The 13,967-nt window shown below is 37.3% G+C and overlaps 1 protein-coding gene across 5 annotated transcripts in view; it reads right to left on the reverse strand.

Annotated features, from left to right (window-relative positions):
* Positions 1-13,967, reverse strand: part of RALGAPA2 (Ral GTPase activating protein catalytic subunit alpha 2) — a 322,655-nt gene that overhangs the window by 146,095 nt on the left and 162,593 nt on the right. For all 5 annotated transcript variants that reach the window (XR_009548379.1, XM_060186046.1, XM_060186059.1 and 2 more), the window contains exons 24-26: positions 13,439-13,567; positions 4,785-4,913; positions 3,550-3,608 (exon numbers count right to left, since the gene is read on the reverse strand). Coding sequence is in view for 4 of the 5 variants with exons in the window: in XM_060186046.1 (XP_060042029.1) it covers positions 3,550-3,608; positions 4,785-4,913; positions 13,439-13,567 (317 nt within the window). In the remaining variant the exon portion in view is untranslated. The remainder of the gene's footprint in view (positions 1-3,549; positions 3,609-4,784; positions 4,914-13,438; positions 13,568-13,967) is intronic.

Below are 13,967 nucleotides of genomic sequence, written 5' to 3' on the forward strand. Positions count from 1 at the left end.
TCCCTATGTACTACCATAAGCCAGAGCTGAGCAGTGTTCTGGTAAAAAAAAAAAGGGGGGGGGAAGGTAACACAGAGGATTAAGCACGTGTGTCTGCAGGTGTCTATCTTTCTCTCCCCCCGTCACTCCCTCCTCTCTCCATTTTTCTCTGTCCTATCCAACAACGATGACATCAATAACTGCAAAAATAATAGTAACAACCATGATAAACAACAAGGGCAACAAAAGGGAAAAAATGGCCTCCAGGAGCAGTGGATTCATAGTGCAGTCACAGAGCCCTAGAGATAACCTTAGAGGCAAAAAATAAAAAAAAATTAAAAAACCAAAAGTTTAAAAAAATGAATTCAGATCCTTAAGAAATAAAACCTCACATAGATAGGTGGTTAATGTATAACATATGTTGCTTATCACCCAGGATACTAGACAGGGAATCTCTGGATTCCCCCACAAATAATATGGGTTTAGACCTCTAGTAGATCCCTTTCTCTACCATCACTGGTCACATCCATTGGGAATGTCATCATAAGCCCCTTTGTGGGCTTCTTCAGGACCATACTCTCACCATGAATGAGCAATGGTAGGGACTGCCCCACTCTCCAAGGAAGGCTGTGTCATCCTACTCTGCCACTTGAGGAAGACTGGTTCTGAAATGAGTGCAGCCTAGAATGTTCCCAGCTGTGACTATGAACTGTGAGCTTAGTCTGACAGAGACTTGGAGGTTTCTATAGGCTTACTGTGCTAAATATGAGTAGATATGGGCCCCAGGTTAGATCACTGTGGTAAATAGTTAATTGCATTTATATGTCTTCTTCAAGTTTGCAAGCAACTAATTAAGTAAGCAATCCTAATTCTGCTTCCTAGTTCTACTCTCAACTGACACCATCTTCCCAGACAATATTTCTAGTCCACCTCCACCTTCTTGAGCTATCAAGCTCAAGAAAAGATTATTAAGACATAGGCTCCTACGAACATTCCTAAAATAGACATCCTAGCTTCTTTCTATCCTAAGATCCTTACTTTCATCTGCTCTATCCCTACTTTATAATTCCTGTTTATTAAACATTTTGTCCTGCTTTCCATGGCACTGTACTTCAGTTATCAAGTTGAAGATGCTACTATGATTCCATTTTGACTTCCCTGGGGAGATGACCTCAACAATGCTTCCTGGAACACCACCTTTCCAGAGCCCTACCCTGCTAGAGAAAGATAGAAACAGGTTGGGGGTATGAATTCAACCGCCAAAGCACATGTCCAGCAGAGAAACAATTACAGAAGTCAAAACTCCCACCTTTTATACCCCAAAAGGAATTGTGGTCTATATTCCTAGAGGGATAAACAATAGGGAACTTTCCAATGGAGGGGATGGGACACAGCACTCTGGTGGTGGGAACTATACAGAATTATATCCCTATTACTTTACAGTCTTGTAAATCAATATTAAATCACTAATAAGAAATTTAAAAAAATTAAGTGGGCACTTTTAAGATGAGGAGTAGGAGGGAACAAGTGGGAATAGTGTAGAAGATAGCATAATGGTTATGCAAAAAGACTGATGACTCAGTGGCCCCAGGTTCAATCCAAACACTGAGCATGTTCTAGTTAAAAGAAAAAAAAAAGAAAAGAAAAGCTTGAAAAACCCATGTATAAAAGAATGAAACTGGATTAAACTGGATTAGATCATCATATAAAAAAGTTAACTCCAATAGACTATGGACAAGAATGTTAGGCCTATAAAACCATCAAATATACTGAAGTAAACACACTTAATATTGGCTTCAGAAAAAGACTTCAGAGAGTAGCAACTGAAACAAAGGTGAGGAAACTGGGGTTATTTCAAACTATAAGCCTTCTGTGCAGGAAAAAGAACTATTATTAAAATGAAAAGACATTCTGCCATTGGGGAAATAGCACAGCTTGCCCAAGGCTCCTGGTTTGCTCCTCAACATTTTGTGTGTTAGTACTCAAGCTACTATTTCTCTTTCTAATGTAAAGCTGTCTATCTCATGTAAAGTAAATAAAATAAATGTAAAATAATGATATTCTACTGGAGTGGGAAGAAACAGTCACTTGTTATACATCAGACTATAGGATAAAACCTAAGATACATACAGACCTCATAGAAGTCAATAACAGAAAACAAGCAACCTCATCAAAAAATGGGAAGAGCTGAGCATACTCTCACCAAACAAGCATTCAGATATTTAATAGGTACATAAAAAACCCTCATTAGCATCAATTGTCAAGGAAACCCAAATCAAGATCAAAAGCTATTGCCTCACATCTGAGAGTGATCTATATGAAAAAGGCCACAAATAATAGATAAACTGGAAAGTAAATTAGTGTAGTTCTTATGGAAAATAGTATGTAGACTTGTCAAAATACTAGCAGATCTACTGTATGATCCATCAATTCCAAAGATAAGTTATCTGAAGAACATAAAAAGACTTCTCTGAAGATATACATGTACATTTAGTAAATATATATATGTTTAAATATATAGTAAGTATAATAAAATATATTTTGTTACATTAAATTTATTTCATATCCACCCATGCATGCATTCTTTTTCCCATTAATTAAATCATGTTTTTGCTATATTTCCATATACATAATATCACACCTAAAAAACTTCAATATGCATAACATAAACAAGTATTAACTATATACTTCTTGTATGAATATATAAGTGTCAGGGTATAAATATAAAGATTTGTAAATTTTTCTTTCTTTTTTTTCTTTATTGGAGGATTAACACTTTACAATAGACAGTAAATACAATAGTTTGTACATGCATAACATTTCTCAGTTTCCCACATAACAATGCAACCCCTATTAGGTCCTCTGCCATCCTGAAATAAATTTTTGTATTTATTTACTTATTTATTTTTTGCCACCAGGTTTATTGCTGGGGATGGGTGACTATATATTGAAACCACAGCTCCAGGTGGCCATTTATTTCCTTCTTCCTTTTCCTTTTTTTTTTTTTTTTTTTAGAAACAGAAAACTGAGAGGGAAGGGAATTTAGTGATAAGATAGAAAGAGAGACACTTGCAGCATTGCTACATCAGTTGTAAAGCTTCCCCTGCTGCAAGTGAGGACCAGGAGATTGAACCCATGTCCCTTACTGAGCTATAATGTGTGAGTTATTCCGAGTATGCCAATACTCAACTCTAAATTTGTTTTTTTAAAAATCTATAAAATACAGTATATTATTTTCTGCTTCTACTTTCCCTTAACAGTGATGTCTTGAAAATTAAGTAAAGCAATTCCATGACATAATCCTCACTCTACTTCTTAGGGTATTTAAGAGTAATTTGAACTAATGCGGTTTCCAATAAAGGGAATGAGGACACAGAACTCTGGTGTTGGGAAAGGTGTAGAGTTAGACCCCTATTATCTTATAGTCCTATAAATCAATATTAAATCACTATGAAAAATTTAAAAAAGTAATATGAATAAGTAAGTGCTTTTTAACATTAACTGTTTTCACATAAATGTGTACCTTAAAATTCTAAAATATTTCTAGTTTAACTTTTATTCAAGGTTTACCTTGCACATTCATTTGGTTCCTCAGTGGCATTCTTCAGTAAAATATGTATGAGGTAATGCTAAAAACACAAAATGAAGTAAAATAAAAAGCTTTGACAGTTGGTTTTGCAAATGTTCTGATAAATTTGGGCCAACAAAAGCTACTAGATGGCTCAGGAGCTTAGGAGAGGTTCTAATGAGAGAGAAATATAAGGAAGGAAAACAGGCTGGGATGGTGGTAGCCTCACTTGAGGCCTCCAGTTAAGCCAGAAAAGAGAAGTTCTGGGCATACACTGAAATCATATCAAAGCAAACAGGAAAAATATCTTAGTTTTATTTTACTTTAATTGGATTATATGTTGTACATTATATATTGTAATCATGTGAGACAGGTAGACAAATATATATATATATATATATATATATATATGGACAAATAGGTTGATTCTCAATCTTGAAACGCATTTTTGTTTATACAAAAGTTACCTGAAAGAGAAAAAATGCAAATATTCTCCAAGAAAGAATTTGAAATTATTAGAAATAATTAATTAAGTAAACAATGGAAACAGATACACTTACCTTACATCAATCATAAACTACTCAATCATAAATTATCAACTCATTTACTAGCCTAAGGAATCATAATTGAACTAATAAAATTATCACAAAGAATAAATTATCATTTTTTAATTTAGGTTTCTTATGGTTTTTACTTTCTTTTTTAAAGAGACAAAGAAGCAGAGAAAGAGACAGTATATGTGAAAGAGACCACAGCACTAAACTTTCCTTCAATGCTATGGAGATCAGACTTGAACCTGGCTTGTACACATGGCAAAGCAGCATACTATCCAAATAAACTATTCTGCCAGCTCTATAGATTATGACCCATAGGCATGATGGACAGACCTTCTTGTAAAATATTCTGAAACTAGTACATTTATCCCATCTGAAACAATCATCTAAAAGAACAACTATTAAAATAGTTAAACAACATAGCAAATCATTCAGGGAATTGCCAGTGAAATGCCTCAGTGGTAGAGAGCATGCTCCTATGCCCGAAGCCCTGTGTTTGTTCCTCTGTACTGCATAAAACATGGGAGCAGTCAGTGTGCTTTCTCTTTTTCACTACAAATATAACAGTAACTAACAATAAAAAAATTCCAGGGATAGAGATCAATGCACAACAATGGAATAGGTAGCCATACACCTAAACCTATAAAATATTAAACTTGAAATTGAATCAAATTCTTTAATACCTTGACATCTTCAGCTCCAGTAATGACTTCATTAACTTCTGGTACTGACTGCAGTAAAGGGATTTCCCGGTAGGTGTTAGGAAAGCAAACAAGAGAACCCAGAATGGTAAGAGCTTCTGAACGAGGTGCCTGCACACAAAAAATGGGAGCATTTATTTCTCGTTTTTGTTGGGTTAGAATGTTTAGAGATAAACAACAATATATTTTTACTCTGTCATGGTTTTTAGGAATTTTTAAACTTATGCTATATAAGAAATATCAAACTTTGCCTAAGTATCAATCCTAGGTGAATAACTAAGAAAGAATGGCTTCCCTAAATGACAAAGGACATTTTAAGCAGCTAGAAAAAAAAATCACTACAGTTACATCCAAACAAGTGTGATAACAGGTCTGCAGATTCATTCAGAGTCAGATAAGCAGAAAATCAGTTTGTCTTTTTGTCTATGTTATTGACTAAGTAGATAAATAATAATAATTGCTCTGAGGAGAATTAAGAAAAACAAGACAATGTGGTTGCAACTAAATATTATAAAGTAGAATAAGAGTGCATATATAACACTAAAATTTCTGTTTCATCAAGAACTACTTACCGAAATAACAGTGTATGACATCTAGGGAAAAACAAAATTGTTTCTTTGAAGACTACTAGAATTAATAGTGCATAAAAGTAAGCATCTTACTAAATTTCAGTTTAGTCAATACTTACTAATTATTATGACTAACTAACAGCCACCAGGATCATAAAAGTATGCCTGTCACCCTGCTGCCCATTCATTTGCCCACCCACTAATGTATCTACCACTGTCTAATAATTATGATTATGGCAGTTTTTCATTCTGTAACTGGTACCGTTGTAAATGTTGTGTAAACATTTTCTCATAGAACACCCTGAACAATCCAATAAAGTGGACACTGGCATCATTTCCATTTTAATAAGAGAAAAAAGTTAAGTAGTCTTTCAGCATAATATATCTTATAAATTATGGACTCTGGGTTTGAACTAGAACATTAGATTCCACACTGGGCCTCTATTGTTCAGCATTTGAAATGAAACAGAGCTTTCTTCCTTCAGAGAGATAGCAGCATGCAGTATGGGAATGGGGATTGGCAAGTAATCTGCACAGCTCAGTGATGCATGTGGATAAATAACATGGGAGGCCAGTATATTTAATTTTACTCAGCTTGGCTATCAGCTCACAGGTAAGTAAAAGACAAGTAAAATACAAAATGAACTACATTTATATACTTCATATATAACATATAACAATACATGTTGTATGCAGAATATAAAACATAGAAAGATTTTATAGGGACTAAGATATGATTTGCTTTGTTCAGGATGGCATTGAATTAATTAAACCAACTGCTGGTAAGACTTCCACCAGGGGTAAAGAGTCAATGAGGAAGGTGGAGCTGTTGTGCTGAAGAGGCAAAAAGGCACATTACAGGAAGTAAGAATGAAAGACTAGATGTCAGGCGCAGGCAAAAACTAGTAAAGTCATGGGCCCCTTGTAACATACCTAAAATAGACCTACTAGCTTTTTCCAAAACGAAGACCCCAAATCATCTGCAATATTCCAGTCTTTAGGCTCATGATTAGTCAACAATTTGTTTTGCTTTATATATTAACTATTTTTCAGCCACCAGGTTCCAGATGCGACCATGATGCCAATCGGACTTCCCTGAGCACAGGACCCCACCATGCGTCTCGAAGCCCTGCTGCCCCAGAGTCCTGCCCCACTAGGGAAAGAGAGAGACAGGCTGGGAGTATGGATTGACCTGCCAACACCCATGTTCAGCAGAGAAGCAATTACAGATGCCAGATCTTCCACCTTCTGCACCCCACAATGATCCTGGGTCCATGCTCCCAGAGGGATAAAGAATAGGGAAGTTACCAAGGGAGGGGATTGGATATGGAGCTCTGGGGGTGGGAATTGTACCCCTCTTATCCTATGGTCTTGTTGGTGTTTCCATTTTATAAAATAAATAAATAAAAAGGATAGAGTGAAAGGTACCCTGGGCATTCATGGAACTCTAAGAGGTCCCATGTGCACAAAATTCCAGAGTATGAGTAGGCATACAATGTTTGGGGCAGCTACTGTGGTGTAGTTTAAGGAAGACATTAGAGCACCTGGCAAAGGACCTTGAGGCCATTATTATCTGAATGTTCACAGTGCAAACCCAAAGGTCAGCATCCAGGTCTTATCTCACCTGACAACACAGTGGCACTGGACACAGCTGATAGCTCCTTTGGAACATTATTCTTGGCTCCCAAGAAGCAAGGAACTTCTCGTTTCCTCAGGATCTAAACTCTGGGACACTGAGAACAATTCTTTGCTTTTTTTCTCTTAGAGATAATTATCACTCCCAAGTGACAGACCTATGATGAATGCCTCCTATGTGTTGCTGACACCCTGACAATCTTCCTACTAAAGATATTTTTCTTGAAGTTCAGATTTGTGGATCTACTTTTCTTTTTTTTTTTTTTTTTGACATCTACACCCAGGAATCAAAAAGACATCTCACAATTAAAAAGCTTAACCTTACCACAGATTCTTCTGTAATTCTGTGTGACAGAACTTTCCTTCCACAATTCTTTCCTTTTACCTTTATATTGAAAGAAATTTATCTATTTATTTAAAAGGAAGAGAGAGAAGAGAGAAGGGGATATAGAGAGCAGAGGACAGAGCAGAGAGATAAAGAGAGAGGGAGAGAGAGAAAGGGAGACAGGGAGATAGATAATGTATAAACAGAGCATCCACTTAACTCTGGCATATGTAGTGCTTGAGGTTGAACTTGGGACCTCAGGCATTCAAGCCCTGTGTTCAGATGCTGGGTTGTCTTCCAGTCTTGCTTTAATTTTATTTTAATCTGTGTGTGTGTGTGTGTGTGTGTGTGTGTGTGTGTGTGTGTGTGTGTGTCTACGGTTATGGCTAGAACTCTGTGGCTGCATAGCTCCACCATTCCTGGTGGCCATATATAACTTTTTACTTATTTTTTCATAGAGGGTGAGTCAGAAAGAAGTAGAAAGGGGAGAGGGAGGGGGGAGGTGGAAGGGGGAGAAGAAGAGAGGGAGAGAGGGAGGGAGGGGGGAGAGGGAGAAAGAGAGAGAAGGAGAAAGGGAGAGAGAGGAAAGGAGAGAGAGATATGAGATGAGAGAAAGAATGAAAGATACCTGTAGCACTGGTCCACCATTCATGAAGCTACTCCTGTGCAAATGAGCACTGGGGGCTTGAACCTGGGTCTTCATGCTTGTTAACAAGTGTTCTACTGGGTGATCCATCACTAGACCCCATGCTATTATTGTTATGTTTAGAAACTAGGCTTGAGATGTAGCTCAGTTAGTAAAACACAAGCTGTGCTGTGCATGAGGCTCTGAGCTCCAGTCCCATAACCACATCACCTCTGGTGTCCTTACACCAGAGGAGGGTTCCAAGGATGATAGTGGAACTGTGGCATCTAGCCTCCTCTCTCTCTCTCTCTGTCTCTCTCTGTCTCTCTCTCTCACTTTCTTTCTCTCTAAAATAAATGAGAAGGTTGACCCAGGTAAGGTTATTCAGTTACGGTATTGTGCATGCACAAAGCCCATCTCTACATAAAGTGATAATAAATCTTTAAACAAAAAAAAAAGACAAATTTTAAAAATATTTATTTATTTATTCCCTTTTGTTGCCCTTGTTTTATTGTTGTAGTTATTATTGTTGTTGTTATTGATATTGTCATTGTTGAAAAAGACAGAGAGAAATGGAGAGAGGAGGGGAAGACAGACAGGAGGAGAGAAAGACACCTGCAGACCTGCTTCACTGCTTGTGAAGCGACCCTCCTGCAGGTGGCGAGCTGAGGGCTCAAAACAGGATCCTTACGCTGGTCCTTGTGCTTCATACCACGTGCGCTTAACCTGCTGTACTACTGCCTGACTCCCAGAGACAATTTTTATAACCACATATCCAGTTCTTAATGTCAAGATTTTACCATTCTTGCCTCATCTATCTCTTTTCACTGAAATATTTAAAATTCACTTTTTATTTATAAAAAGGATACACTAACAAAAAACCTAGGATAAGAGGGGTACAACTCCACACAAATCTCACTATCAGAACTCCGTATCCTATCCCCTCCCCTGATAATTTTCCTATTCTTTATCCCTCTGGGAGTATGGACCCAAGGTCATTATGGGGTGCAGAAGGTGGAAGGTCTGGATTCTGTAATTACTTCCCGCTAAACATGGGCATCGGCAGGTTGATCCATACTCCCAGCCTGTCTCTCTATTTCCCTAGTGGGGCAGGGCTCTGGGCAAGAGGGGCTCCAGGACACATTGATGGGGTTGTCTGCTCAGGGAAGTCCGGCTGACATCATGCTAGCATCTGGAACCTGGTGGCTGAAAGAAGAGTCATATAAAGCCAAAAAATTGCTGACTAATTATGAGCCTAAAGATTGGAATGGTTCAGATGATGAGCTGAGGGGGTCTTTGTTTTGTAGATAATTAGTACGTCTATTTTAGTTATATTACAAAGGGCCCATGACTATACTAGTTTTTTTCTTTTTGTGTTTTTCTTTTTTGAGTGTGTCGTCTGATATGCAGGTGATCCAAGTTATTGTCTGGGGAGATCATGTCATGGCTGGAAAAAGGACCAGAAAGCTGTTTAATCCATTTTCAATATTCTGAAGCAAATTTGAGTTCTTTTGTGTTTTTTATTCTCCTGTTTTTTTTTTCCTTTGCATTCCTCACTTGCTGATATATATTTAAAGTTTGTATCCCTCAGGAGGATGGGGGACAATTTTCATCAGTTCTCTACCTAATGTGGATACTCAGTACATATGACCTTGAGATAAGGATAGTCACTGCTGTCTTTATCAGATGAATACTAATAACCTTCTAGCTCTTTGCTTAAGCATTGTATTTTTTTTTCCCATGAAGATTGTTCTCAATGTGTCCATTGCTATGTACTCCTCACCAAACAGAATTAATTGTTCCTATCACGACACTCCTCTGGGACTGCTAGGATCTGTGTACTAACACTAACACTTAATTTACACTTCTGATTCCTAAAAGGTAGGGACCCTGACATACTCATCCAGACCAGGTACTTAATAAAGCCATGGTAAATATTTCTTGAATAAAATTTGCTTTTTTATCGCTCATTTATTTTTGTCTTTGATCCCAGAGTCTGGCTTAGACTTTTGGGGGACTGACTTGCATGTATAGTATGTAAATCTGACATAGATTTGAAATTTTAGACTTAATGCTAAACTACATAATAGCTGAAGGAAAAATTAGATCTTAAAGAATTACTATGCATTTATATTCAAATTAAGTAGTAAATCTAGATGCTGCTGCTTTGTTTAAGCACTGAACCTATCATGTGCTCTAATTTATAGCAGAGTAACAAGACCTAAGTGTTAAGAAAAGAACTAGTATACTCACGCATAGACAGAAGTTGAAAACAAGATCAGAAGGGAAAACACTAAGCAGAACTTGGACTGAAGTTGGTGTAGTGCAACAAATTAAGAGACTCAGGGGTATGGGGAAGGTTCAGGTCCTGGAACATGATGGCAGAGGAGGACCTAGTGGGGGTTGAACTGTTATGTGGAAAATGTTACTTATGTACAAATTATTGCATTTTACTGTCAACTGTATACCATTAATCCCCCAATAAGGAAATTAAAAAAGAAAGAAGAAGAAGGAAAGAGAAGATGGAGAAGAAGGAGGAGGAGGAGGAGGAGGAGGAGGAGGAGGAGGAGGAGGAGGAGAAGAAGAAGAGGAAAAAGGAAGCTAGTATAAGGCAACAGTGGGATTAAATCAGGATCTGAATCTATGAATCCACAGGGTAAAGAATATGAAAGATGGACCCGGTGGTTGCACCTGGTTGAGTGCATATGTTACAGTGCACGACGACCCAGGTTTTTGAGCCCCGCTTCCCATCTGCTGGGGGAAAGCTTTGTGAGTGGTGAAGCAGGGCTGCAGGTGTCTCTCTTCCTCTCTAGCTCCTCTTCCCTCTCAATTTCTGGCTGTCTCTATCTTATAAATAAATAAATAAATAGTCTTTGAAAAGAATATGAAAGAAAGAATACTTAATATCTATCTTATATACATACTACAATTGATATTTCCTACTAAGGATGGACAAACGTACATCTGAATTGGCTCTAGTCTTTGACTACTATGAATAATACTGCATAGGCCAAACTTCTATCCATCTTTTGCTAGTGTGTGAATTTTATTTATTTGATTCAAAGAAGTGCTTCAAACTTGTAATTAACTTGTGTTAACTGAAAAGAATGACTGAGCAGGAGTACCTCCAATCAAGCATCTTACTAGTTTCCTGATGATTTTAAATCTCAAGTTTAAGCTAAGAATAATTCCAAGAATCACTGTTCCTTTATGTAATTCTTAAATTAATATTCTCATTTTCTCTTCCATTTGAAAAATGTTTTGGGGAGCTGGGAGGTGGTACAGTGGAAAGAGCACAGAACTTATAAGTATGAGAGACCAAATTCAATTCCTGGCATTATATATGTCACAGTGATGCTCTAGTTCTCTGACAAATCAATAAATAAATCTTTTAAAATATTTAGGGAGAATAATTTAAAAAATATTTTATTTATTTTATTCTGAGAGAGATACAGAGAGAAAGACCAGAGTGCTGCTTATGGTGCTGTTGGATACTGAACCTGGGCACTCAGAGCCTCAGGCATGAAAGTCTTTTGCATAACCATTATGCTGTCTCCCTAGTCCTGGAAGACTACTTTAATAGCTCATTTAGTCAAAAAATAAAGTTACAGAGAACACTATATATAAAATAATGGCTCTGGATACAGTGCCAGCATTTTACAGGAATCTTATAGCATGGAATACAATTTTGAACCAAAACTGTTTCCCTTCTTATATCTGATGGTTAGAAATTAATTTCATGTTCTCTGAGAATGACTACCATAGAATCTCAGAAAGAGTGAATAATGAAATATTCTTGGATTCTTTACCAATAAAGGTGTTGGACAAATACATTTTCCATCTACCTTTGTTTTCCTCTCTCATCCTTTCCTTCTGTCTCTTCCCCATTCCTATTCAATTTATTCTTTTAAGAAAAAGTACATGGAAGCACCAGATATGTGAAATATCAAAAAAAAAAAAAAAAAAAAAAACCAATTAATTTAAATTCCAGGGCTATAGTTTGAACTTTTTCTGCACAGAGGGAATAAGTAGAGTTAAAAACAATAATTTGGGTTTGGAGAGACATTCTTTCATGCCTGAAGCTCTGAGCTCCCAGGTTCAATCTCCAGCACTACTTTAAGCCATAACTGAGCAATGATCTTTTTTTTTTTTTCTTCTTTTAGTTTTTAAGTAACAATGTATGAAAAAAATAGATATGTGGGTAGTCATACTGACTTCAATACAAGCCTTTGGAAAACTGTAAAGCTAATTTTATTTATACCATTTGCAGGAAAGAAATGACTGAACAGATTGCAGATACAGAGAACAAGTAAGAGAAGCCCTTAAAATTATTTTTTAATTATATTTACTAATATATTTTATACAACAGTGAGAAATAGAGAAGGGAAGAGGGAGAGAAAAAGACAGATACTGAAACACGGCTTCACCACTAGAGTTTTTATCCTGCTGGTGGGGACTGAGGGTTTGAACTTGGGTTGTTGAGCATGGTAATGTGTACATTCAACTAGGTGTACCACCACCCAGTCTCTAATTTTAAAAGCATAACAGTGCTCTCTCAAAAGCCATTAAGATATTTCCCTAGTAGTGTTGTTAAGTGTATTTTTGTAGCCCCTAATACTCATTTAACTCAGTTCTAACTTTTTAGCACAAGAATTCTGTCAGTTTTATGACATTATTAATACAGTGTACATTCATTTTCTGGTTAAAGTATCAATGCTCTAACCTTTTTCTTTCTTTCTTTAATTTAATTTTTTTTTCTCCAGGGTTATCATTGGGGCTCAGTGCCTGCACTATGAATCCACTGTTTTGGTGGCCATCTTTTTTCCATTGTTGTTGTTGTTTGATAGGACAGAGAGAAATTGAGAGAAAAGAGGAAGACAGAGAGGGGAAGAAAAAGACACCTGCAGACCTGCTTCATGCCTGCAGGTAGGGAGCAGGAGGCTTGAACTGGGATCCTTGTGCCAATATTTGATGTGGGTCCTTGTGTTTTGCACTATGTGTGCTTAACCCAGTACACTACCATCCAGTCCCCAATTCTCTAACTTTTCAAGGTAATATTTTCTGTTAAACCTGTAATAACCATACTCAATAGTGATGAGTATGATGATGAAGGCAATGATAAAACATCTTTCTAATGCACACTTAAAATTCTCTACTATAGACATCTATGTCTGTGCCACCACAACAGGAAAATGCTAATGGGATTTTCAGAGACAAATCCTTCTTCTGACTGTGTAAATGTGCTGAAATATTAGTGAGGATATGATTTCTCACACTCTGGCCTTTTGATGAAACGCCTTTCCAATAGCAGCATGTCATCTTATCCCACAACTTCACACATCAGCTGCCAGGGCATCTACCCGAGAGCCCAGTTTCACATTGCACTAATGAGTCAACACCTGTTAAGAGTGGAGAAATCTGAACCTTGTTAGCGATTGTGAAGCCACCTGGGAGTTTGGATGCTGAGGATTGTCATACTCACCGCCAGCATGTCTGAACTAAGGACCCTGGCAGCGGCCGTGATGAAGTCCCCTACCAACATCGAGAAGCCAGGCAAACCCAGGGAGAAAAAGCGTGGTGGACAGTGTCTTATGATGGTATTTAAGATATCCTAAAAAGAAAGAGAACAACCATAATTATCAAGAACAAAATTTCAAACTGGTAATTTGGTCTGTATATGTAATCACTTTATGATAACTACGCAGATCAGAAGAAATTTTTCACTGAAATGGGACACTAGAAGATGAGTTAGTCCAAAGGCTATTATGCCTTATTTTTTAGGTAAAAGAATGGTGATATATCTTGGGGCCACACAGTAACACATATGGGAGAGTGAACATGTTATATTGTGCAAGGACGTCGGTTTAAACCCCTGGTCCCTACTGGCAAGTGGGTGGGAAGGGGGTACAGCTGGAGGCTAGGGGGGCAGCTTCACAATCAGTGAAGCAGTACTGCAGGTGTTTCTCTTTCACATGCTTGCACTCCCACTTCCCTCTCAATGTCTGTTTTTA

This window comes from Erinaceus europaeus, chromosome 1, assembly GCF_950295315.1.
Source record: "Erinaceus europaeus chromosome 1, mEriEur2.1, whole genome shotgun sequence".
NCBI classification, from domain to species: Eukaryota; Metazoa; Chordata; class Mammalia; order Eulipotyphla; family Erinaceidae; genus Erinaceus; species Erinaceus europaeus.